Raw genomic sequence first — 27,020 nt, forward strand, 5'->3', positions numbered from 1 at the left:
AAGAGGTTTCTTCTGAATTCCCTTTTGGATTTCTTGTGGTACCGCCTTATATTGACAGCCTCTAGTTATGTTCTACCCCAAAGTGAAATGTTTTCTCTGTACCTTCTCCTTCAAAACCTTTCATAATTTTAGAACTGTCAGCCTTCTTTTCAAAAGAGAAGTGAACAGCACAACAATTCTTCCTTGATATGCACAGCCAGAAACATGTGCAGCATTTTTATAAATCTTCTCTTCACTCTTTCTTATACATTCTATAATATGTCAACTGGAACTGCAGGCAATACTCTTAATTAGAGTCAACCAAATTTTTATAGGGACCCTACTTTCAAATCTATCCCTTTCGAGATAAAGCTTAGAGCTTTGTTTGCATTTTTATGGCCTTTGGAACCTCTGTTGAAATTGTTAGTGACTGATGTAATTGTCTGAAATCCCTTTGTTTGTCTCCCTCACTTAGATGTGCATCTTTGAATAAATGACCTGCACATTATTCCTACCAAGATGTAACACCTTACGTTTATCTGTGTGGATCTTCATTTGCTAATTATTTGTACATACCCTAAATTAATTAATGATCGCTTGCAACCTCTTGTAGTCCTCAGAATTGGCTACATTTCAACATTCCTTTCCAATTTGGTATCATTGAATTGCTATTTTTTTTTGTCGTAATTAGATACAATATTTAATTTGCAGTTTTACTTTATTTTGTTTTGAATTTTTAGAGAGGTGCAGTAATCCACACGGTAACTATAACAACTAAATGTAGAATGACAGATAGATGAAAATTATTACAAACACAGGACTAATTAATAGACTCTATTAACTGCAAGGTCAAAACAGGGAATTATTTTTTACACGAATGATATGGTGAGACTATCCGTAGTGCAATAACTTTTTCTCCATTTTTTTGTTGCAGTTTATTTCCCCAGGTCTTTCTGTGCTACTGGTATGAAAGTGAAAAGGCACCCATCCTCCATTTTAAACTAAATGATAATTTTAAAAAAACAGCATTTATATAAAATGTAACATGATTTATGAAGCCATCCCTCTAGGCTTATACATATTCACAGCCATGTAGAGTTATATCGGGAGAGGCTGAACAGGCTGGGGCTGATTTCTCTGGAGCGTTGGAGACTGAGGCGTGACTTTATAAATGTTTATAAAATCATCAGAGGCATGGATACAGTGAATAGACAAGGTCTTTTCCCTGATGCGGGTGGAGTCTCACCTAAACCTATACTCGTGAGTATAGGTTTAGAGTGAGCGGGGAAAAAGTTGAAAGTACCGAAAGACTAACATGTTCATGCAGAGGATGGTGTGTATAGAATGAACTGCCAGAGGAAGTGGTGGAGGCTGGTGCAATTTCAACATATAAAAGGCATCTGAATGTGTATACGAATAGGAAGGGTTTAGAGGGATATAGGCCAAGTACTGGCAAATGGGACTAGATTAGTTTAGAATATCTAGTCAGCATGGGCAAGTGAGACTGAAAGAACTGTTTCCAAGTTGTAAGTCTCTATGACTCTATGATCTACCCCTTTGCTCTTAATGTACTAGTCGAATCTCTTTGGATTATCTTTAACATTATCTCCCAAGGCTATCTCATTTTCCTTTCTTTCCCTCCTCATTTCCCTCTTTAGAATGTCCCTGCACCTCTTGGACTCTTCGAGATTCACTTGATCTCATTTATCTATATCTAATATATGATTCATTCTTAATCTGAACCAGACCCTCAATATCTTTATTCCTCCAGTGTTCCCTCCTCTTACCAGCCTTATCTTCACACTAACAGGAACATCACGCCTCTGAACTCACGTTATCTCACTTCTGAAAGCTTCACTCTTGCCAGCCATCCCTTGAGCTGCAAACCGTCTACTCCAATCAACCCTTGAAAGTTTTTTGTCTCATACTATCAAAATTTGCTCTAGTCCAATTAAGAACTTTAACTTATATATAATGCCAATCCTTTCCATAGATATTTTAACTAATCGAATTATGACCCCGGCCCTAAAAAGCTCCCCTACTAACCATTCAGTGACTTGCCCTGCCTTGTATCACAAGAGTAGGTCAGGTTTGCTCCTTCTGTGATAGTTACATCTGCATATTAATGAAGAAAATTGACTTTAGCACTTACCAAATTCCTCACCATCCAAGCTCTAAAGACCATGGCTGTCCCACTTTATGTTTGGAAGTTTAAAATTTGCGATTGTTACAATCCTAATATTCTTACATATAAATAAGCTCTTTCAACATATTTGTTACTCAATTTCACTCTGACGACTGGGGGGACTATTACAATTGCATCAAAGTAATCATGCCCTTCTTATTTATGAGTTCCATCCCCATAGCTTCACTGGACCATCCCTCAGAAATACCTTGTGTTAGAACAGCACTTATATTTCACCACAAGAAAAATTGACTCCAATCTCCTTCTTGCTCTTCCTATTTCTGCCGAACCTTTGATGGTGGGAGGGGCTTTGAACATAAATTATTCAGTTTACTGGTGATGGTTCGTAGCTGAAAATAAAGATACCATGGATGATTTGGGTGATGGGAAATAAAAGGTTACATTGTGTGGAAGGAAAATTCTGGATATAAACAAGAATTTTACAAACCGATCTCCATTCTGTCTGCCCAGGTCTTGCCTACACCGCTGTACCTCCAGAGGACTTTCCTTTTATTTTGATGAGTTCAAGTTAATCTCAGCCGCTGTTTTGTACTTGTCAACCATTTGTTAACGGGGGTTTGCCGTTTCACAATGTAGGTTGCCTTCTTGTGTACGTTCTCAGAGTTCAGTGTTTGGGGTCCTTGTTGGTTCACCCTGTGCTTTGGTATATAATGCAAAATTACAGAAAAAATATTAATAGCAATTTAAGGTAAAATGTTAGGATACTGGAAGAACAGCTAAGAGCATCAAGTTTGACAGAGGGTTGTGGGAAAGGACATGGAAAGCAGCAGGGTTTCCAGAACTTCTCATCTCTGCCTTCCCTGATCAAAATCAACCTGCTATTTATAATTTTTGAGGATTGTTATTCATTAATATCGGTGTGTCAGATAGATCTCAGTCTCAGGGAGGTGTGACGTGCTTCTTTGTTTTGTGATGAACTCAGAGGAACATACAATAGTAAGGGAGTAAACCCAAAGGGGTGAAGGAGCAGAGGATCCCCCGTGTGTATGTGCACAAATCAGGGAATGTACCATGACACGTGCACAGAAGAGCAAATAATCCCTACTTCATCAATAACGCTGTAGAGAACAAACACAAAGCAATTATATTAAACTCAAATAAAACAGTCTCTTGTCTCACCTGGAATGTTGCATCTTGTTTCCGGTGCCACGTTTTTGAAAACATGCGAAGTTATGAGATTGAGTGTGTGACTGATTCACAACATTATTCCCGGAATGATACACCTCACCGACTATGAGAAATTGGGACTGTTCTCCTCTGCTGATAGTTTCCAGACTCTGTGAACAGTTGCTCTGATTGGTTCTCAATTCCATCTTGCGTCACATAGATCCCAATGGCTGAATATTTTAAGGACTCATGAGCTCTGCCTTGCCTGATCAACATCGACCTCTGATTTATTATTTGTGAGGGTTGCTGTCCTGTAATATCCCTGTCTCAGATAGATCTCAGTCTCATTCCCTGGGATTTTTCAAGTGTGGTGTGTCAAATAGACCCCAGGAATTGTGCTCCATGAGATATAGGTGTGAGAAAAACTCCAGTCCTGAGAATCTGCCCTTGGATTGTGTACGTGTTGTGTCTGAATACCTAACTGAACGTTGACATTGTTGGCTGATGAATGTTTCGTTTGGCACTTTAGGTGGCGATTTCTGCATTACTAACCCAGGCTGTCCCGACATTGGGAGCACTTTTAGTTTAGACGGTGTAGAGTAACGTTTCAAACTCCTTTGCCTGCCTTTTATAGGCTTCTGGTGGAGCAAAGCTCCTCATTTGTATCATTAGGTGACCCAAGGTTGTGACCCTTTGTGCATAAGAGGAAATGTTCTCTAATCATTCTGCCTCTGGAGTGTTCCATCAGGCATATCGTGTGATAGATGTATTTACATTAGTGGGCTGCATGGTAGCACAGCATTAAACTAAATGACTGGATGAAACACAACCAAACAGAACAAGTGAAAGCATTTGGCTGGGAAAGGAGTAGGATGTGGGAAAATGTCTTATAACTGACTGGCCTTGAAGAAAGAATTAAGTAAACTCAAGGTTGGTGCATGTTCATTCGAGATTTATTAACAATTTCAGAAAGCATTTTTATCCAAAAAGTTGATGTAAAAGCTAACAGAAGTGAATATAATGGCTGGATGCCACATTGAGATGAGAACACATACTCTGTGAGCTGAGAGTTTTCTGTACATCAGTAACAGTCACAAGAAAGGGAGTACAAAGGCTCATCAGAAAGGGTTACATCAGTAACAGTCACAAGAAAGGGAATACAAAGGCTCATCAGAAAGGATTGCATCAGTAACAGTCACAAGAAAAGGAGTACAAAGGCTCTTCAGAAAGGGTTACATCAGTAACAGTCACAAGAAAGGGAGTACAAAGGCTCATCAGAAAGGGTTACATCAGTAACAGTCACAAGAAAGGGAATACAAAGGCTCATCAGAAAGGGTTACATCAGTAACAGTCAGAAGAAAGGGAGTACAAAGGCTCATCAGAAAGGGTTACATCAGTAACAGTCACAAGAAAGGGAATACAAAGGCTCATCAGAAAGGGTTACATCAGTAACAGTCACAAGAAAGGGAGTACAAAGGCTCATCAGAAAGGGTTACATCAGTAACAGTCACAAGAAAGGGAGTACAAAGGCTCATCAGAAAGGTTTACATGAGTAACAGTCACAAGAAAGGGAGTACAAAGGCTCATCAGAAAGGGTTACATCAGTAACAGTCACAAGAAAGGGAGTACAAAGGCTCATCAGAAAGGGTTACATCAGTAACAGTCACAAGAATGGGAGTACTAAGACCCATCAGAAAGGGTCGGTAACCATTCTGAGTAAGGAACTAATAAAAGCAAAACAAATGGGCTTCAAACAACTGGGAAGCTACAAATTCTTCCAACCACAACCATCTCAAAGATATCAAAGTAAAAAGGAAAATCCATCAATAATTGTCTCAGTTACACGCTGATAAACTGAAGTAATCTCACTGTTAGAGTCAGCAACAGGACAGATTGTAGATTGGGAATTCAGAGACCTTGATAAGCAGATCAGGAAAATCAAAGGGGTCCACAATTCATTCACTTAACCTGGAAAAGAGAGATAAAGCAATGACGCAGATATTTATGATCAGGGACTTTCAGACTTAATGTTTATTCAATGCACACTTAGAGATTTCACAAAACATATTGGGCTGCTTGGCGTGAGAAAGATGTGATTATTCTAACCTTCACCAGAGTGACGGCAGCGCTGTAGAAAATACTCAGGAAGAACAAGGTGATGAACGTGGAAGCAGTTGTCCAGATGTTGCTGTTATCATCCTCATAGTCTTCAATCCAAGTGCGATCTATTGAATCTATGAATATAAAGCCGAGAAAACGCATTTAGATTGTTTATTGATCCAGATCGATCTATCTGCATCCAAGTCATGTAAGTAGAGACCATTACATCTTCATAAAGCAGTCAGGTATTTCTCAAGGGCTCTTATCCGTATCTATTAGTGCATTATTGACTCTCAGCAAGAAATTACAAATACTAACTGCACACGTTCTTTCATCATTGTCCATGTCAGAACGTTTTAAATTATTTTTCTTTCAATCTATTATTTAAGGATATTATTATTTGAGGAATGCTTATTATGAATGATTATTTTAATTATATCATTATATTTTAAATATAGGCTGTGACAGCACTTTAGTTGAAAATTGTGGCCATCACTGAATAAAAGTTCAAATGTGATTCTCATCTTTATGTATTGGTGACCAATTGCTTGGCAAATCATTAATATAAGTGACATCACAGTCAGGACATTGCTTCATATTTTTGTTTGTAGGTTCTGTACATTTAGGAATAAGTGTTTGTACGTGTGTTCCTTAATTTATTTGATCTACTGCTTGGTGTGTTTGATTTTCCTTTAATGTTTGTGTATGTGGTTATGAGAGTCTCTTACTTCACTCTTGCCCACGTTGGAGTCTGTGTATGAATAAACATATTCCTGTTCCTTTCCTGCTGGTGTGCTCATGTGTTTGTGCACCTAGATTTTGGTCTTTTCACATTGTGTAAGCATCATCATGCTAATATTCCACTTCGTTGCTGCCTATGCTTATCTTGTAATGTCTTTGTGAGTGTTCACTTTTCATTAGTGCTATCTAAAATGTGTGCTTATGTGTCTGTTTCAGATCCTACCTACAACTAGGTTATTTTCATGTTTATGCTTAATAATTGTTAGCATGCAACGTTATATTTTGTTGGATGTTTATATTTATATGATGATGTCTGCTTGTGTGGCAATCTTTCCCAAACCATCTCCTGAGAAGCTTGTTTGTGTTATTGTTTGTGGATGCTTGCTGATGCTTGTACCCATTATCCTTATTTAATAAACGCCCCTCTATTTGTTGATCTATGCACTTCTGTGTCTGCATGTGAGACTCTGAATTTGTGTGTACGTGTGATATTGTATATATGCTGATCAATGTGGTTTAAAAATAACTAATTAAGCTGCCTCTGTCATTGTATGTTTGTGATTCTGAAAATGGGAAAATTATGATATTAATATTTATCTCTGTGCACTTACGTGCCTGTGTGAGTTGACAAGTGGGAGGACATTTTTCGGAATTTGTATCTGTGTTCATGTGTGTATGTCTGTACGCATTGTGCTGTATGAATGTAAATGTATTTGTGTGTTACCGTGTGTCTATGTTTCTCATGGTTATGTGTGAGTACCCCTGTTCATTTGTGCAAATGATTTTCATTCGGTGTATGTGAGTTTTTGTATGAGCTTAGAGAGTGTTCAAGTGCCACTTGCATGTGTGCCTCTGTGCGAGTATGCATGTGTGACATCTTATCTATATGCACATTTGAGTGTGCACATAAATATGTGTCTTTAGGTGAGAGCTCGTATATGTGTCATTACGAGTGTATTTGTGATCATCTCTCTGTATCTGTTCTTATACCAGACTGCATTTTTTATTATTCTAATTTATTGTTCTAATTTTAATGGATTGCCCATAATTAGATCTGACCTTGTTGTTGTAGGAAACATTTCCCATCGTCATGGAGAGATAAGTGTTTTATGAGCAACACTTCTGTTGCAGTGATAGAATTTCTGTCTCTGATAGAAAAGTCTTGAGTTCAAATCACCACTGCCCAAGAGATAACATTTCTGAATATGTTTATTAGAAAATGTCTACTTGTGTTCTGTATGTGAAACAAAATGATACTAGAATTGATCCCATGTGCTCCAGAAAACTGAGACAAACCTATGGAATACAAACCGGGACGATGCAAACACCAGTTTTGGATTATGGGAATCAATGTTAATCATTTGTTAACAGAGCCAAGCATGTCCAACATGCTTCAAAGGTATTATTTTGCAAGGAAATGTTAAATCTTTGGACAGTAAGCAAGAAGCTGACTGTTCCTGTTAGCAACTGGGTTACATTACAGAGGACATCTTCCATGAAAACTCTTCACAGGGAGCAAGAGGACAGACCATTTATCGTTCCCCTCCCCTCTGCTCCACGACAACTTATCTGTTGATTCTCTTTGGTGTGAAAGTGAAGATACATTCTGTCAACTCATGCGCTGGTGCAAGATCCATGGCAGTTCCCCAGAAACAAAGGTTACATTCAAACTGTTCTGCACTATTTACGATTGGTATGTTCCAATCAAAGTTAATTTTTACGTGTCTTAAATTTACATTTCCAATTGGTGCAATGTGGCAGTTTAAAACTGATATGAATTTTATAAGAGTGTCCAATCGGGGGAATCAAGAACACCAAGTTCAAAACTCGTGCTCTACCCTTGACATAAAATGGACATTGTCAGATTTTTGTCACAGAGGGATTTAGAATGGATAAGGTATTTGGCGGAATCCTGCAATGAGTGAGCTTTACTCTGTCTCTAACCCAGGGTGTATCTGAGCAGAGAACATTAACTGCACAAGACACTCGTCCTAGACCTGTTAATAATCCACTTTAACTACACAGATAGAATGGAAGTCATGGTGGGAAACAATTAATTTAGTATTTAACTCACAACTGGAGGGAAAAAACACTTCTATTACTTCTGTTGAATTATTAAATGCAGCTTTGAGATTTTTATTGACATGAATTAACAGTGTCCATCAGTGCAAGTGAAATGTTTACAAAACTCGGTTTACCGCTGGATTTATCGACTGTTCTGTTGATGATCTTCAGTGGAATCGCTTCATGTCCCACCACACAGGAGTAAGAAGCACCGCTGGCCCACTCCTCCGCTGTAATGGATAACAGGCTGTATATGAAGAAGGAGATGTTGTCACTCTCCGCCATCACCTCGGTGTTCTTGTAGTTACTGGGATTCACCGGCTTGTCATTGTTTGTCCACTTGACGAAGATCTCTCGGGGGGAGAAACCTCTCACTAAACAGGTGAGGGAGAGAAACCTCTGAGCGGAGATTTCTTCTGTTGGTGGCAGGAGGACCGACACTGATGGCTCCAGCGGATTAATCACTGCAGAATATTTGAGACAAATATAAATCAACCAAAAAATCCTGAACCAATATCACAATTTCACTAAATATTAAAATATGCCATGTTTAATTTGGGATTTATTCACTTCCGTTTACTAAAGGAGCAGAATGGTACACATTCTGTCCAGTAAAAAAAGTCGAGTTTAATGTGAAAGTTGCCTCCATGTTTCCAGCCCACAACAAGGACATTCTGTCCAACTGTCATTGCTGATGGTGACGTCACAACCCAGGCTTCTTCCCACTTTATCTGGCTGAATCAGAATACAATGTCCTTTGGTCCATCTTTTTCTTAATCAGCTACCTAACTATCCTGCCTTCAGATGCATCATTAATCCTCCCAATGGTGTTTGTTCATTACCAATCAAAGCCTAACATTGATGTAACTGGATCTGGATTACACATGGGATCCTTTGTGCTTTAATCTCACCGCTCACCTTTCTCCTTGTGGATGGAGTCTCTCCGCGGAGTCGGTAGATTCTGATGGTACACCACACATTCAAAAGTAACGCCACTCAGCCAGGCTTCAGTAGAAATGTCTAATTTGCTGATCACGCTGTCGGGATTCTGTCCAGGCTGGTCAGCAATCTCTGTTTTCAGAGGCTTCTTTTCTTGTTTCCAGGTCACGTTGACTCCAGAAGGAAAATTGGACACAACGCAGGTTAACATCACCGTCGCCTCCAGTAAGACTTGTTCTACTGGCGGTGGGAGGATTTTAACGGTGTTCGGGTGGCACTCGGTATCTTCTATGAAACAAAAATCAAAGTCAATGAAAAATGCCCCTTTATGATACAAACAGTCAATCTTCAGATTACTTCTTCACAGGATGAAGACACCACCTTCAAAATGGCAACTCCAATTGTTGCTGAAACGATGCTTACTGTTGTTGATGTATTTTGAATTGTGAAAGCATTTGTGATTACCTATAACATACCCTGTGTAATTACTCCTAAAGAACACTGGCTTTGTAACAAGTGAAACCTGAAAAAAAAAATAATCGAAGATACCATCATGTAACCCATGGAATTACCTTTCTTTCAGAGTCTGTCTCTCACTTAACACCATCCATTGATACTTGTGACAAGGGTAATCTCAATATAATGAGTTCATTTCCATGTTCATAACCCTTAGGTGCAAATGCTGCTGGTCATGCTGACTGCCAAATCACATCCTACATTTTCGACAGATGATAATAAATAATAATTATTCTCTTTGCAGAGTTCTAAAGTGTTACAGGAGCGGTGAACAGCCATGGAAATTCTGTTCATTATATTTAACGTGATCAAAAATACTTTGCGTTATTGGTGTGATGTCATTCTCTAATTTATGTCATTGTTCCTCGTGAGCTGTGTTTGGAGCAGATCAGGAAACAAGACATTGAGTACAGCATTGGATATCGAGAAGGACACCCATCTCCTTAAGTCTTTCCCTCCATTCAGTTTGTTCATAACTGGTCTGTACTTTCACTTTATTTACCAAGCTGTGTTTTTTAATTTCTTCATAGAGCAGGGGAGAAAAAAAACAAACAAAAGCGTCTTAAATTAATCTACAAACGCGATGGAAATGTGCACTAATTTTATAGACATCCACTACTCACTGTGTAAACGTCGCTACCCCAAACCAGGCTAAATCAGCCTGTCTCGAGTTCCTCATTCATTCATCCGTATTGGACCATTCTTACCAGAATTTATTCTCCTGCCTCATCCACGAATTACAGAGAGCATCTTAAAGAAGCTCAGTGAGATCACGTTTATCCCAGTTGATGTGATACCCACTTGGTCTGGGGTCTGATCCCATTAGTGAAGTTAAAGAGCTCAGTACCAGATAAAAATCGATGTCGTACAATGTCCAAGGCCAACAGGTCATTCCTGAGCAGGGAATGAAGCATTGAACGCATTTTGATTTATTTTCAAGTAAGGGGTCACTGCATATTTTAACCACGTCATTTTGAGACCACAACATCATAAGATCGAGGATCAGAATAAGGCTGTTCGGCCAATCCAGAGTTTAGATCAGAATGATGCTGGAAAAGCACAGCAGGTCAGGCAGCATCCGACGAGCAGGAACATCGACGTTTCGGGCTACAGCCATTGTACTGTCTTCTCTAAACAAGAGCCGATCTATCTCTGGCTTGAATACACACAATGGCCTGGCCTCCACAGCCCTCTGCAGTAACAAGTTCCACAGCCTCATCACCCTCTGGCTGAAGACATTTCTCCCCACATCTCAGTTCTAAACGGTGCCCCTTTGACCCTGAGACTGTGCCCTTGGGTCCTAGTCTGGCCTACCAGTCAAAACATCTATTCCACGTTCACTCGACCTCAGTCTCTCAGTATTTTCTATGTTTCAATCAGATATCTCTCCAATATCCCCCCTCCACCCCCAAACTTATCCTTGAAGCGGCCCTCTGAACGCCTCTCCCAGCATGGTCAGGCAATAAACTATTTAACAAAGCTCACTGTCTATATATCTATCTTCAACAGAGAGGAAACATGGTTTTCTGACTTGCCAAAATGTTGAGTCATGAGCAATGCTAATGTAACACTCAAACTGAAATGCGATACGTGGCATTTTGGGAAACGAGAAGCTGTACCGTACTGTTTACTGCGCATGATAAATGAGCGTGTTTGATTCACATCAGAGTTTAGAATGATTTGTAGCTCTCTCAGTGTGTGTCTCTTACCCTGGAGTGCGGTGATGTTTTTACTTTGAATGTTCTCTCCATGAGTGACCTGGCAGGTATAGACTGCGCTGTTGAACCATTCACCATAAGGGACCATCAGCCGACTCGTCACTGAGAAGTTCCCGTTTGCCTCACACACGGGAGACGTGAAGAAGCCAGAATCCAAGGGTCGGCCATTTTTCAACCAACTCACGGAGATTGACTTCGGATGGAAATCGATGATTGAACAGACGACGGTTGCAAACTTGCTGCTTGCGATTTCTTCACTGGAGCTCACAGTTAGGAGAAGAGTTGGTGGGAGAATACCTAGATCATTAGGAAACACATCGCATAAATTATCTGACGAATTTCAGAACAAATACAATCAGTTCTCATATATCAAGGTTTCTTGTGGTTAATGGATACAAGAATCATAATTGTGCAGAGTGGTGGAGAAGCTGGGATCCACACAGAAAGATCAGCAGGATAATGTGAAAGGCTAAAATTATAGGACACAGCAAGGGAGTCAAGGAGGCATAGAAACTATAGGCCGGTAACATCAAAAGGGAGATAGCAATGTTGGATGGTATTCGTTTTAATGACAGAGTCTGATGAACAAGGCAGACGAATTACTGGCATAAATGAGGAAATGATGCGGTTGCCATCACAGAGACATATTGAGAGCCAGGCAGGAGTGGCTATTCAACATTCCAGGATTTAGTGCCTTCAGGCGAGACAGGGAAAGATGGAAAAGGATGAGGGCTGGGGGTGTGCGGTACAGAATGTTGCTTCTGTCGCAGTTCTGACAAGAGTATTTTAGGCTGTAAAGAGAAATGAAATCATGGATACCTCCTCGAACAAAGGCAAATGGACAGTTCTTCAAAACCAAAATACAGCAAACATAACTACTGGGAGAGTACGATTGACCTGACTATAGGTCCAAAAGAGCAAGTGAACATACATGGGCAAATTTCAGAGACATGTAAATTAAATAGGGGAATGAGAAAAGAGGTTTTTAACTTCCTCAGCATAGGCTTGGATATTCACTTTGTCAAACATTTAGAGGGAGCAGAATTCTGAAAATGCCCCCAGGAGAATATTTTAACAAAGTATGTGTTTAATACTGAGAATTTTAATCCAGACCTTGCAAGAGAGGGGTGAATCTGGACTTAACTTTAGGGAATGAAGTCGACCCAGTGGGTAAAACCTCAATGGTGGAGCACTTTGCAGACAGTGATCGTAAATCAGTTGGATTTCAGATTGTACTGCAAAGGAATAGAAATTGGCCCAAAGTTCTGAAAAAGGGAAGGACAATTTTAGTAAGATCAGGTAATGGCTTGACCAGAGTGGACTGGAAGCTGACACTTATTGGTAAATCTGAGTCAGAGCAGTGTGACACATTTAAGAGAGAGATAAGAAAATCACAGGGAGGACATTTCCCAGGAAGCCACTGAGTGGGACCAAGAATGCAGTGGGCTCTGGACACCAAAGGGCATGGAGGGGGAGATAAAGAGAAACAAGGGAGGCTTCCGGTCTATACTGAAATCTCAAAACAATAGGAATTAGTATGGAGTACAGAACGTGCAAGGGGGAGTTTGAAAGACAGAGGAATTAGAAGAGCAAAAGGGACCATGAGAAAATAATAGCAGTCAAAATAAAGGAAAATATTTTTAAAAGTTACGTGCTCATTCATAATAAAAGAATTATTCAGGAAACAGTAATGCTCATTAAGTGTATTATTGGAGTGGAGCCGGAGGATTAGCTTGTGGTCAAAACGAACGTGTTGTGTCAGTGTTCACTAGTGAGAGGGACAATGTGGGGACAGAAAACATGGAGGGGTGTTGTGATGTAGTTTTCAGAAATTAGGACACATGACGTGATGTTCTGTGTTGTCTTGCTGAATGAAAAGTGGTTATATTTCCAGGGCAGATGAAAAGTATACCGAGCTGTTGAGCGATGCAAAGGATGAAATAGTTGGGTCGCTGACAATAATTTAGAATTCCTGTCTGGCCACAACAGTTGTGCCAAGTGAGTGTAGATCAGCCAACGTTGCACTGTCATGCAGGACGAAGGAAGGTATAAATAATGAAAACACAGATCTGTCAAGCTCATCTCAGTTGGAAGGAAACGATTGAGAAGTGAAATTAGTCTTCATTTGAAAGATAAATCAACAATTTTCAGCACGGTTTTATTGAGAGGAAGTCATGTGTAAGAAATTGATAGTAGTTTACAGGGAGATAACTCGATGTCCAGATGATAGAAATAATCAGAGCCAATGGGATCGGAGTTAATTTGACAGATTGGATCTAGAACTGGCTGAGTGGTGGGAGCAGGGGATAATAGTCATCGGGTGTCTGCGTGACTGGAAATCTATGTCTCCTGGTGCTCTGTAGGGATTGGTTTGATTTCCTTGTTATTTCTCTTACATACTAATGATTAAGACTCAAATTTAGGAGGATTAACCAGTGAATTCACAGATGAAATGAAAACTGTCATGTTGGTAAGTCATGAGCATAATGGCTTTAGATTGCAGGAGGATATATGTGAAGAGTTGTATGTGAAGAGAAGTTGCAAACGGAAATTATTCTGCATAAATGTGAGGTGATGTAATTCGGCAGAAGAATCTGTGAGGTATGACGTTTTGAATGGTGGAACCCTGGAAAGGCCTGAGGATCTTTGGTGCATGTACCCACCGATCCCCTATAGTACTGTGTCGTCTGGATAAAGAGGCTAAGAAGGTGAGAGGATATTTTCTTTTATGAGCCGAGACATTGACAATGAAGAGTAGGGAGATGATACTGCAACATAATAGAACACTGGTTAGGCCATACTGAAGCGTTGTATGCATGTTATCGAAGGAATGTGATTACACTGAAGGCAGTATTGATGAGATTTGAAAGGATCTTGCCTGGGTTGGAGGGTTTTAGTTATGAAACTAGTTTAGATAGACAGGGGTTTTCCTTGGAGCAGAGGAGAATTAGGGAGAAGATTATCATGATGTCTAGAATTATTTTAGGCATAGACAGGGTAAACTGGATGAAACCTTTCCCCTTGATGGATTGATCAATGCCTCAGGGGCACAGGGTGAAGGTAAGGCCAGGAGCTCCCAAGTGGATCTCAGGGGAAAACAAAATCAAACAGAGGGTGGTGTTAGCCTGGAGCTCAGCACCTATAAGTCACGTAGAGACTGAGCCCCTCATAATAGGTATGAAGTATTGCGATGCATCCTTGCAAGGGCAAGTCAGACAAGGCAATGGATCAGGTGCTGGCACATGAGACTGGAATAGTTAGGTGGCTGTTATTGATAGGCGTGAACTGGATGGATCAAAGGGCCTTTTTCCTGTGCTGTATCAGGTGATTCTGTGAAAACGGTTATAAATAATGCCTTCTTCATATTAATCCCAGATGCTCTGTTTATCTCAGTTCCCACAAGACATACCTGGACATGGCATTTCTTTGCTCTTGTGTGACCCGCTGTGTTGAACCTCACAGTAGATTTTGCAATCTGCCGCTGACCCGGGCAGGGTTAACTGGCTGCTCAGGGTGTAGGTTCCCTTCTTGTTTCTCACTGATGGGTAAGTCTTAAATCCAGTCGTGATTAACTCCCCACCTTTCTTCCAGGTTACCTTGGTGACGTCAGGGGAATAGTCCATCGCCAAACAACCAAAGGTCGCAGATCCGGTGTCGTGCTCCTGACAGGAGGAGAACAGGCCATAAAGCGTGGGGGGAGATGGTGTCTCTACAATAGAATGACCAATTGAGCAAGTTAGTTTCTGTTCATTTGACCTTATCAGTTACTCAAATGTATCCTCAGCTGTAAACGTTTGCCAGTATGCTCCCACTGAGTCTACAACATAACTGGAGTTTATTTTTGTTTCCTACCAGTTGCTGATCATGATCATTGGTTCCTTCTTTAGAAACATGCCCTCGACCTTGACCATTGCCATATAATTTAGGAAGAAGAACATCCTGATCCCACCCCAGTAACTTTGAAGATCTCACCAACTGACATTTTCACTGGATTGCTGTGAAGAGCAAAGAAGTTTCACAAAATACAAACCAAGGAAATGCAGATTCATCAAAATTCTACAGTGTGTGCAAACAGGCCATTTGGCCCAACAAGTCCACACCCACCCTCTGAAAAGTAACCCATCCAGACCTATTCCCCTACCCTATTATGCTCCAGTTAACCCTGACTAATGCACCTAACCTCCCAATCACTGAACACAACATTTGCAATTCCCCCAGCTTGCATATCTTTGGACTGTGGGATGAAACGCACACAGACATGGGGAGAAAGTGCCAACTCCACACAAACAGTCACCCGAGGCTGGAATGGAACCCGAGTCCCTAGCACTGTGAGGCAGCAGCGCTAACCACGGAACCAGCGTGCTGTCCCACTAGGTACTGTGCTGCTGGAACTACCCAACCGCTGGCAGTACCCCCGGAGAGAAATCAGAGTGAATCATAGACCTTAGAACATTACAGTGCAATACAGGCCCTTCGGCCCTCGATGTTGCGCCACCCTGTCATACTAATCTGAAGCCCATCCCACCTACGTCTGTATGCCGAGATAAAGACAATGACTACAGATGCTGGGAATCCGATTCTGGATTAGTGGTGCTGGAAGAGGACAGCAGTTCAGGCAGCATCCAAGCCTGTTCAATGATGACTTAATCTTGGCGAATCTACTACCGTTGCAGGCAAGCATTCCATTCCCTTACTACTCAATGAGTAAAGAAACTACCTCTGACATCTGTCTTATACATATCTCCCCTCACTTTAAAGTTGTGTCCCCTCGTGTTTGCTGTCCCCATACTTGGAAATCAGGTCCAGTGAGCCTTCCTCACTTATCAATGCAAGGCAGAATGTTCTCTCTGGGAGGAAGGTCACTGTAGCAGCAGCACAGGCAGGAGCTGAGCACTGGGACAGGGAGGAGGGCAGTCACGGCTGAACTCATGCCAATTGTCTGGAAGTTGAAACATCTAATTTACAATTATCTGAATTCTGGAGGCCTCTGAAAAATGGAGGACCATTAAGGTTCAGAGACTTTGGAGTGTTACAGCTGAGTATTTACGTAAATATGATTTGAGAAATGAACTGGTAATCTTTAACTTTAATAACTATCAAATTGACACGCAGTTCACCACCAAACCTCATCTTTCAGACTAACCACTGCACTTACTCTGTCTAGACCTAAATTTCCACTCACATTGACAAACCCTACCCATTCATGCCTAGAACACACAACCCCTATCACACAAAACACATCCAAGGCAATCCATATTGGTAGTATAGCTGAGAAGAGAGATCTCGGTGCCCATGTACATAGATCCCTAAAAGTTGCCAGCCAGTTTGATAAGAGTTATTTAGAAGGCATACTTTGTGTTGGCTTTCATCAATCGAGGGACTGAGTTTCAGAACCATGAGGTTAGGCTGCAGCTGTACAAAATTCTGGTGTGGCCGCACTTGGGAGTATTGTGTACTGTTCTGGTCACCACATTATAGAGAGAATGTGGAAGCTTTGGAAGAGATCAGAGGAGGTTTACCATGATGTTGTCTGGTATGGAGGGAAGGTTTAATGAGGAAAGGATGAGGGTCTTGAGGCTGTTTTTGTTTGAGAGAAGAAGGTTGAGAGGTGACTTAATTGAGACATAAAAGATAAACAGAGGGTGGACAGTGAAAGTCTTTTTCCTTGAATAGTGATGGCTAGCAGGAGAAGACATAGATGATAGATGTCAGAGGTTGTTTCTTTACTCAGAGAGGAGGAGGGGCATGGAGCGCACTGCCTGCAACAATAGTAGACTCGCCAACTTTAAGGGCATTTAAAAGGTCATTGGATAAATTTATGGATGAAAATGGAATAGTGTAGGACAGATAGGCTTCAGATTGGTTCCACAGGTCAGCACAACATCGAGGGCTGAAGGGCCTGTATTGCACTGTAATGTTCTATATTCTATATTCCAGATGGACATATGATCTCAATTCCTTTCACTCATTTACACTCCTGCCGCCCTGCACCTGCCCCATGGTGAATCTGGCCCTGACTGGACCTGGCACCATCATTTTCACAACCTCTGACAAAAGCCCACTACCCAAGACATGACCTCAGCCCTTGATCACTGACCTTACATCTTACCCAAGTCAACCTGTGCACATTGCATCCTACCTCCTTTCGCATCTGTGCTTTACAACCTACCATTTTGCCAGACTCCGAGCTTTGCATTTTGACAACACGTCCACCTGTCACTTCATTACAGTGACCTTCCACCCTGAAACATCCTGGCACTCTGCCTACCGCTACACTAACCAGCCTGGCATCCTGCCCACCTCTCCATAAACCTGTCTGGGAAAGACAGACCTCCTGCATTTCAGCTCAAACTACCCCTCACCTACCAAGCACAATTCGAACAAATTATCCTGTGACCATTACCATTCACCTTGATGCCACCTTGCCAGACAGAGTGCGTGCAAGCTTACCCAGCAGCCAGCCAACACCTCACAGCCTACCAGCCCAAACTCTCCCACATGCCCAATCTAACCCCTCACATGCTCACCACCTTCCAACTTTGAGCCTACTCCAACATAAAGTCAGTGAGTCATAAAGTCGTACAGCACAGAAACAGTTCCTTTGGTCCAGCTCATCCATGCTGACCAGAGTTCCCAAATTAAACTAATTCCACTTGCCTGCCTTTGGCCCATATCCAACCAGACCTATCCTGTTCCTGTAGCTGTTCAAATGTCTTCTAAATGTTGGACCTATCTCTGCATTTACCACTTCCACTGGCAGTTCATTCCAATGTTTTGGACAGTTAAAACATGAAGCCCTAACTCCTGCACTCAGTGCTCTGACCAATGAAGGTACATGTGCAAAACACCTTCAACACACTAGGTACTTGAGACAACGCTTTCAAGAATCTATGAGTCTGAACCCTCAGGTTCCTCAGGGTTCAACATCACTATCCAGTGCCCTACCATTAACTCTGTAAGACTCTATGAGTCTGGACCCTCAAGGCCCTGTGTTTAAACATCATTATCCAATGCCCTACCAGTAACTCTGTAAGTTGTGACCTGATTTATCTTCTCAAAAAGCAACACATCGTATTCATTTAAATTAAACTCAATCTTCCACTCCTCAGCCCATTGGCCCAGCTGATCAAGATCTCATTGTACGTTTAGTTAACTTTCACTGCCAATTATACCACCAATGTTGGCATTACATGCAAACTTACAAACCTACAAACCATGTCCCATTCAATGTTTTCATGGCTTTCAACCAATATTGTAGCCTGTTTCCCTTTCTCCCACACATCTGTAGCATTTTTTTAAGGATTGAAGGAATCTATCTCCCTATTGAAATCATTTAATGTTTTGTCCTCAATCAATTTCTGAGTTGGAGAATTCCAAAGGTTCACCATTCTTTTGCTGAATAGTAAACAATCAGGTTCAATGTTATCGAGTGTTGGGAAGATTGGTGAGCAGCAAGATTAATGATGATCCCATGAATGGAATAGCCTTCTAGAGGGGCCAAGGTGCCTTCTTCAGCTTCCATATTGCATGCTGTCATGTCCCTTCGGCAGCATGTTCCAAAACTGTGACCCTTGAGGATAAGGGCGCACATGTATGTAAATGCTTCTCCTGAAAGCTTTCCTCCAAATCAGACTTCAACTTGACTCTCAACTATTTCCCTGCCCGTTTCCTCTTCCTCAATCACAGCCATGGGACTCACTTCCTACCAGCGCTGTGAATGTGCTAATTCCACACCAACTTCAGCAATTCAAATAGACTGATGACAACTGGTTTCTCAAGGCAATATAAAAAGTCTGACACTTCCACACCGGTCTAGAGATTCAAACAACCACTGGAAGAATTGTAAATTATTTGAGGCACTTGTGTGTCTACACAAGATGACATGGTTTCCTTTTGTGTGATTTGACTGTGTTTTCACTGAAGGAACAGAGCTGTTTCTTAATCATATAATAGGAATCGAGCATCCCTCATTTTTAGCAAGGCAATCACACATTATATTTCTTTATTCCAGGGAAGTATAGTGTTAAATTAATGAAATATGATGATTGGGATGTTTCAATTGGAAATAGTCAGAGATTTAAAGTTTACTTTCATGAGCAATTAATTCCAGCCTCATTGTTTCACAGTACTCACAGGAATGTCTTTCAGAAATGGTGTCTCCCTTTGTTTACTGAATCAGTAAATCTCGGATAGTTTTTGCTTGTTAATCAAAGGTGTTAAAGAATTTTAGCCAAAGGGAGACCTGCGGATTTAGCTCACAGATGCTCCATGATCTAAGTAAGTGGTGGAACAGCTTGAGGGGCTGAGTGCCCTCCTCTTGCTCCTAACTTCCTATCATTGTGTCATTCATTAAGCTAGCACTGGCGGTGAACACTTTTTATTAAAATATTTCAACAAGTTAATTGTTTCACACATGCTTTAAAAAGAACTCTGTTGAGTATTTGGAACGAGATAATTGACATTCTCTATTTGAGTGATCAAAATAATTTCCACCCAATTACCCCAGCCACTGCACTCTGGAGTGGGTTGTTACTTCATAATAGTTTCTTGTGAAACTCCAGCTCGAGATCAGGGCGCTCAAATTCAATGATTCTCTGATATTTAATACCTCTGAACATTCGCAATTTGTTCAAATGCATCTTTTCTCTGAAGAACGTGTTTAATCAAACAGAACTTTTTTCAATGAAACAACAAACTTTAAATGCTAGAAAACCAAAATAAAAGACAGAAATTTCTGAAGAAACTCAGCAGGTCTAGCAGCTCCTGTGGAGAGAAGGCAAGGTTAACCTTTCACATCCAGAGACCCCCTCTTCACCAAATTGTTTTCATGTTTTTGACACAAGAGCTCACACATGTTGAGATAAACAGTGATTACGTTGGCTTGACTCCTGTTGGAAAAAGGATTCTTAGCAGAGGTCCTGGATGGTCGGAGATAGCAATTGAAGACCATCTGAAAAGCTATCTCCATCTGCTGCAAGTGTTGGGTTCAGCGGAACCCCACCGGACTGAACAATCAAATTCAGCTACAGCACTGGTTTAATTTTAAGGTGAGCACTTACTCCATTAACACCATCTAGCGATGCCCAAACGCTTGTGAACAAATATTGATCTGGAAAAAGCTGCTAACTGCCAAAATTCTGTTTAATATCTAAGAGACACAAGTCAGGGCAGCGATTGAATAGATTTCACTAGCCTCTGTGAGTGGAATTCCAACAAACACTCAAACATCTCAATCTGCTTTCTTGCACTGAAGTAACCTGATAAGAGATGGTGTTACATACCTCTCTAACAGGTTGTAAGTGAACACAGGCCACCTGGCACAGAATCAGGGACACTACCACAACATCACAACAGACCTGAACACAATGAGCTCAACACTATCACAGAGAACACAGCCCACCTGTTTTGACAGTACATAAACCATGTTTGTTATTAACACCTTCCAACAACCAGGAATTGTTCCAGAATGTTTGTACAATGAAAGTAACATTTCAACATTTATCCAAGAATACTTTGATAGCAGCTCCGAATTGTTCAAACTCTATGGGAACTACAGAGGAATAAAACTAGGAATTGTATTGCCATCAATTCACTGCCACTGGATTCCAACCTCGAACTCCCTTCCTCTTTCCCCTGTGAATGTTGCTGCACCAGACGGTCTACTTATTCTGAAAAAGATTCAAATGTTTTGAAGTGTAATATGACCGTTGCCAGTGACATTAAAAGCTGATAATAGGTTTTCAAATAATAAGATGCAAAAAAAGTCTGATTCTATATTGTGCCACGAAACATGTCCTGCATAACTGAGGCACAAAGAAAGTATACAGCATATTTCCATCTGCCTCGCTCAATCAAATATCTCTTGTTGCCAACAACCAATTTCAAAACTCTTGCTATCTGCCTTTTGTTCCTGAAACGTTCGTTCTGATTGGAACAACTTAGTCAGGGCTCTCAATTCTGAGGCACCTAATCGAATATTGTATTTCTGGCCGATAAAAATGGTTTTGAAGCGCGAGATGAAATTGAACTGTCTGAGATTTAGGGATCCAAATTGGACAATTTACAAATGGTCAGGACCGTTGACAAGTTAGTCAGAGATAGCACTGAAACAAACTGTACAACAGACTTAATCCTAGAGGATACATTACTCAAATCCTCACGTCAAATATATTCACTGTCGTTGAACATTCATCAGAGGAACTAACCAGTGGATTAATGTGAACGAGAATGTGTTCACAATGAACATAAATAACCACTGAGTTAATAAACTTAATAAGTCATTGTATTTAATAAAATGATTGAGGTGGGAAATATCGTCAATTAAAGCACAGATCCGGAGGCAATGGATTATTCTCTAAATTATTTTTACCTATTCTTAAAACGTTCCTTGAACTGGGGAGATTTTGCATGCACTGCATAAAGTCAATACTGCATTTCAGTGTGGACAGCATTTCTGTTGAAGGAATCAGGGCAAGGTCATTTTCTTGTTTACTGCTTTTAATGAATGAAAATGTTTAAAAAGGTATGAATTGAAAACATGCTTCTGTCTGGACTTTCCCGCTTTAACAGATGTCTAAGTAAATGTGGCCACTGCTGCCTCACAGATCCAGGTACCCAGGCTCGGTTCCAGCCTTGGGTGACTGCCTATGTGGAGTTTACACAATCTCCCCTGTGTCTGTGTGGGTTTCCTCCCACAATCCAAAGATGTGCATGTCAGGTGAACTGGTCATTCTATATTGTCCATAGTGTTAGGTGCATTAGTCAGGGGTAAATATAGGGTAGGGGAATGGGTCTGGGTGGGTTACTCTGCAGACCGTCGGTGTGGACTTGTTGGGCTAAATGGCCCGATACATACTGCAGGAAATCTAATCTAAACGATTGTCACACTTAACAAATGTGAGCAGATTCCTTCGGATCGCTACATTGCAATAATTCGGTCAAGTATATTAATTAAAATAAATATTACTCTATTTTCAGTGTCTGAATAAACAATGTGCTCCGTTATCCTCTAGTTCATGTCTTCTGCAAATTTGTGAACTCTGCATATGTCTGAACACATCGATGTAAAATGAATTCTCTGCGTTTGCAGCAAGTCCTCCCATGGTTTTAAGAATAGAGTTCCTACAGTATGGAAACAGGCCATTTGGCCCAACAATTCCACACTGACCCTCTGAACAGTAAGTAGCCCAACCAGACCCATTCCCCATAATTTATATTTACCCCTGACTAATGCACTCTAACCTAGACATCCCTGAACACTATGGCTGTGCTATATTGCACAAATCACCTGACCTGCGCATCTTTTGGACTGCGGTAGGAAACCAGAGCCCCCGAAGGAAACCCACGCAGACACAGGGAGAATGTGCAAACTCTACACAGGCAGTCACCAGAGGGTGGAATCGAATTTGGGATCCTGGCGCTGTGAGGCAGCAGTGCCAACCACTGAGCCACCATGCTGCCCTGCGAGTTCATGGGTGGATTATTTTAATTAATTCATAATTTGTCCTTGGTCACATAATTCACTATAGCAGTTGTTTCCGAAAGAATGACTCTTCAGTTGATATTTTTTTGTAAAATGTAACTATTTAATTAAAATGCACAGATTGGGAACACAGAAAGCACTGTGCAGATTAAATAATTCAGTTTATGTTTTATTTTTATCCTGCAAATCCAGTTTAATCAGGGACATAACAATGAATTAACTCAAGTTACGTATGAAACTGATCAAAGCAGTGAAACTGATCTGTTCTTCATAGAATTGTGCAGAATTTCCAAATGGTCTTTGCCAATGATCTTTTCCAGTCAGAAAAAAATATGTATGTAGTGTACAGCGGAATTGAAAGGTGTTTCTTGATCAATTATAACACAGTCATGGCATTTTTGCTCAAGAGCAAGAACTATTAGAAAATTAGACTTTTGAAATGCTATTTATATTTCTCTATGACTTGTAAACTGTTTAAAGACAGACCTTGTGATTGAACTAGATAGTGGAGTTCTGAATTTGGATTGGAAAGCATGGATTAGATTAATCCTTAATTATCACTTTTAAGTTAAAATGGCGCCCGAAGGTATCTGTTTTGCCTTCATTTCTAAAACCTTTGCGATTTGCCTTTCACTTAATAATAGGCTTTATGATATTTCAACTCGCATGCTGATTGCATTGAATGAGGAACCTGGAGCGGTTCACTGTCACCAACCGTGTTAACATTGCAAAAACAATGTCGAAACCAGAAATGGTTTCCCAAATATAACACATTTAATGTTACCCAAGCACAGTCCTTCCTCAACAGATGAACGATCACCAGATCACAACATGGTGTGTTTGCAGCAGAACTGGCTCTGCAAACATTTTCAACAGAACCAAGAACATAATGTAACCTCACACAAAAAAAAAACAAATTGAAGTCTAACAAAGCTGCTCAGAATCAAGCAAACTAATGATTAAATTGAATAGAAATAACAAGTCATAACAGCAACCTTGTTTGTGAGGGGACTTAACACTTAAAGCTGTGACGTTTCTGGCAACAGTTCAATTTATTTCCAACCTGCACACCCTTCTTGATCATGACAATCCTGTGCAGCACACAGTAGAGCGGTTGAAGGCATATATTGATTAATCACTTCATGGCCAAAACAAAATTACTGAATGGACAAATATTATCGCATTATAATTTTAAATTAGTTTCAATTACATAATCTGTTCAATTCTGCAGTTTCAGATTTTAGTCCCAAATTTTATTTTGAATGAGGCTACTCAAAACAAAATTCAGTTAGTTTACAATTAGAACTGAGTTCTTTTTTTAAAAAATTCAATGCATTAAAAACTTATTTTTTTCATTTCTCACACTTCTGGGTTTCTGCCTTAAGTTGGTTTTCAGACCGTTACAAATGGATGTAATGTTTTCAATCAAGCAGAGAAAAATGTGTCATATAAGTTGAACAAATGCAGAAATGATTCATGAAAAACAATAGAACTTCACAAATATTGGTCGTGAACAGTAATCCAGAGAGACAATCTCCTCACCAGAAAGAAAACACCAATTACAGAAAGCATGAAAACGCTGATCAATTCCAAAAATTGAACAAGAATTCAATCAACTCAATTCAACAGAATCAAGGAAAATAAAATCAGAATCCAATCAACTCAAAACAACAGATTTGAATGAAACATAATCAGAATCCAACCAATTCACTTCAACAGAATCAAATAAAACAATTTCAAATACCAATCAACACACTTCAACAAAACCAAGTAAAAAGAAAGCCAAAATCCAATCAACTCAATTCAACAGAATCAAGTAAAACAACTCAGAATCTAATCAACAAATTGCAATATAGCACCGCAAGAAAATTTTATGACAGTTTCTAACCTGCTTGTCATCAACAAAATAAATGAGAAAATATAATCATGGTAAGAACATATATTCAAGAAATGAATAATGATATTTTAGCATATTTTAATCATTTTTGGTAATATCTCAAACATCTTTGAATTCTTAGCGTTTGATGTTGACAATAAAACTCACAGTCCGTGTGTCACTGACATTAAACATTATTTATAGCTGACTGTTTAAGAGACATTAGTGTTTCAAGTAACCCAGCCACACAGAATGCCCATCTGATCAAAAAAAAGAGATACACGGAGCAACTGATGCCATCATCACCATTTTAGCTATTTGCTGAGCCTTAACTGATGTCTATAATCAGTCTGAACAAAAATCAATCCGAACCAAACCAAACTCAGCACAGAATCTGAGTTTCATTTAATTCAGAAATTAGTCACATGAATAGAAAGTTTTTAAAAAGTTACGACGAAAGTTCATCGTTCTTACCTGAAGTCACTGTCACCATGGTCCCTTGGCCCCAGTAATCAAGATAGTCACAGTGTTACATTCTCTGGACTGGGTCACACAATAACTAGCTCTGCATAAAACAAATCAAAAATTTACCATCATTTTAAATTTTCAGAACCACAGGCAAAATAAAGTCACAATAAATCTTCATCACATAATTGCGCTAGTGAATTCTGATCATTCTTGATAAATTTTAATACTGTTTTATACTTCACAGAGTAACACGTGAGCTGATTCTCAAAATCCCCAAATGGTGTATCGATAATTACCCAACACTTTTACAAATTAAATAGTGATACTGGCATTAAACCCCACAGAATTAATGCTGCACTTCAAGTTAAGACGGTTTGTAGAAGTAATCACTGACTAGTTTCAAACAATCGAGGTTTTTGTATCGATCATAATTGCAGTGTCACCCCAGTTATATCACTGTGAGACACGTTGTGTCAAATACTATGACAGACTGTAAACTGTAAAGTGCAGATAATTTCTTCACTTCCTGGAAAGCAGTGATTCAGACTCCTCTAAGAATGATTTGGTGCATTATTTCAGCTTTTACTCTTCATTGTATTTTGAAAGCTTGGAATACTTTTCCAGGATTGGTCTGCATTTAACTTGACAATCAACACGAAGAAGGTAGAAAAAAATTATACATTTGTACAAACTAGCACGACTGGATTGTGTTTAAATTGCATCTCACATTATTTCTCGCTCCTGCCATGGTAGAAATCACCAATTTGAGATAAACACTTGTCAGTGGTTATTGTATGAGGATGTCGCTGTGCACAACACTGTGACCCACTGTAGTATCACAATGATGTAGACCAGTACACTCATTCTCTGTTCTTTACTCTAGGTCTCAATTTTCATTTGAAAGAGCCATTTAGTACTGATCATGTTTAGAATTAATTTCATAGTTGACATAACAATTAGTAGTAATTTCCTGAGATGTCAGATATATTAAAACTAACATTTTGTCCGAGCATTTAATTGATGGAAGTGTTCGCAGTACATATGACATGCCCAAAATATTGTCCCATTGTGTCACCAGTTTGCTCGTTTAAATGGTACATTTCCTCTTTGATAGTTTTGTAAGAGGCAGCCTGAGGTCTGCTTCAGATCGCAGTTGGTATAATTACATTTAAAACTCGGACTGACCGTCAGTTTATGATGGAATTGACAAAATGTTCACTCGAGCTGTTTTTGAATGGGTGCAGCCCTGGTTCCACTCGCTGTGGTATCTTGCACAGTAATAGATGGCGGTGTCTTCGATCTTCAGGTTCCCCATGTCCAACGCGAAAATGTTGTTTGAATTGTCTTTGGACGCAGTAAATCGATTCTTAATCGCTGGTGCATAGTAACTGCTGGATGAACTATAGTACCAAAGCAGCCACTCCAGACCCTGTCCGGGAACCTGTCGGACCCAGTTCATGTAGCTGCTACTAAGATCGAGGCCGCTGGTTTTACAGGTCAGTTTCAGGCTGCCTCCGGGACGGCCAGTCTCTGCCTCTGGCTGGGTCAAAACAATCTCCGACTGGACACCTTTAAAAAAGAAAACAAATAAACCATGAGCATTAATACAGATTAAATGATGGCTGAGTCTTTTACATTCCTGCGGTAGACTAACAGTGAGACAGTGACAAAGACAGACTTGAACAAAAAACACTCACATGATAAGAAAGTAAGGAATAAACTGAGAAAAATTGTCGACACAATCATTCTGATAACTTGTGGGAAGCGGTTCTGTCAAGATCTTTCTAAACAGAGCCGAGCCAGGAGTGTTGAATTACGGTCTAG

The 27,020-nt window shown here is 40.2% G+C and overlaps 2 gene segments (V, D, J or C); both read right to left on the minus strand.

Moving 5' to 3' along the window:
• Nucleotides 1-5,005: 5,005 nt before the first annotated feature.
• LOC140456902 (Ig heavy chain C region, membrane-bound form-like) lies at nt 5,006-26,400 on the minus strand. The segment is given in 8 exon segments: nt 5,006-5,260; nt 5,399-5,526; nt 8,332-8,661; nt 9,116-9,424; nt 11,362-11,667; nt 14,780-15,079; nt 25,203-25,293; nt 26,382-26,400. Coding segments are annotated over 7 exon segments (1,401 nt in total).
• Nucleotides 26,388-27,020, minus strand: LOC140456903 (Ig heavy chain V region-like). The segment is given in 2 exon segments: nt 26,388-26,765; nt 26,894-27,020. Coding segments are annotated over 2 exon segments (426 nt in total).

Source organism: Chiloscyllium punctatum, chromosome 31 (assembly GCF_047496795.1).
Source record: "Chiloscyllium punctatum isolate Juve2018m chromosome 31, sChiPun1.3, whole genome shotgun sequence".
NCBI classification, from domain to species: domain Eukaryota; kingdom Metazoa; phylum Chordata; class Chondrichthyes; order Orectolobiformes; family Hemiscylliidae; genus Chiloscyllium; species Chiloscyllium punctatum.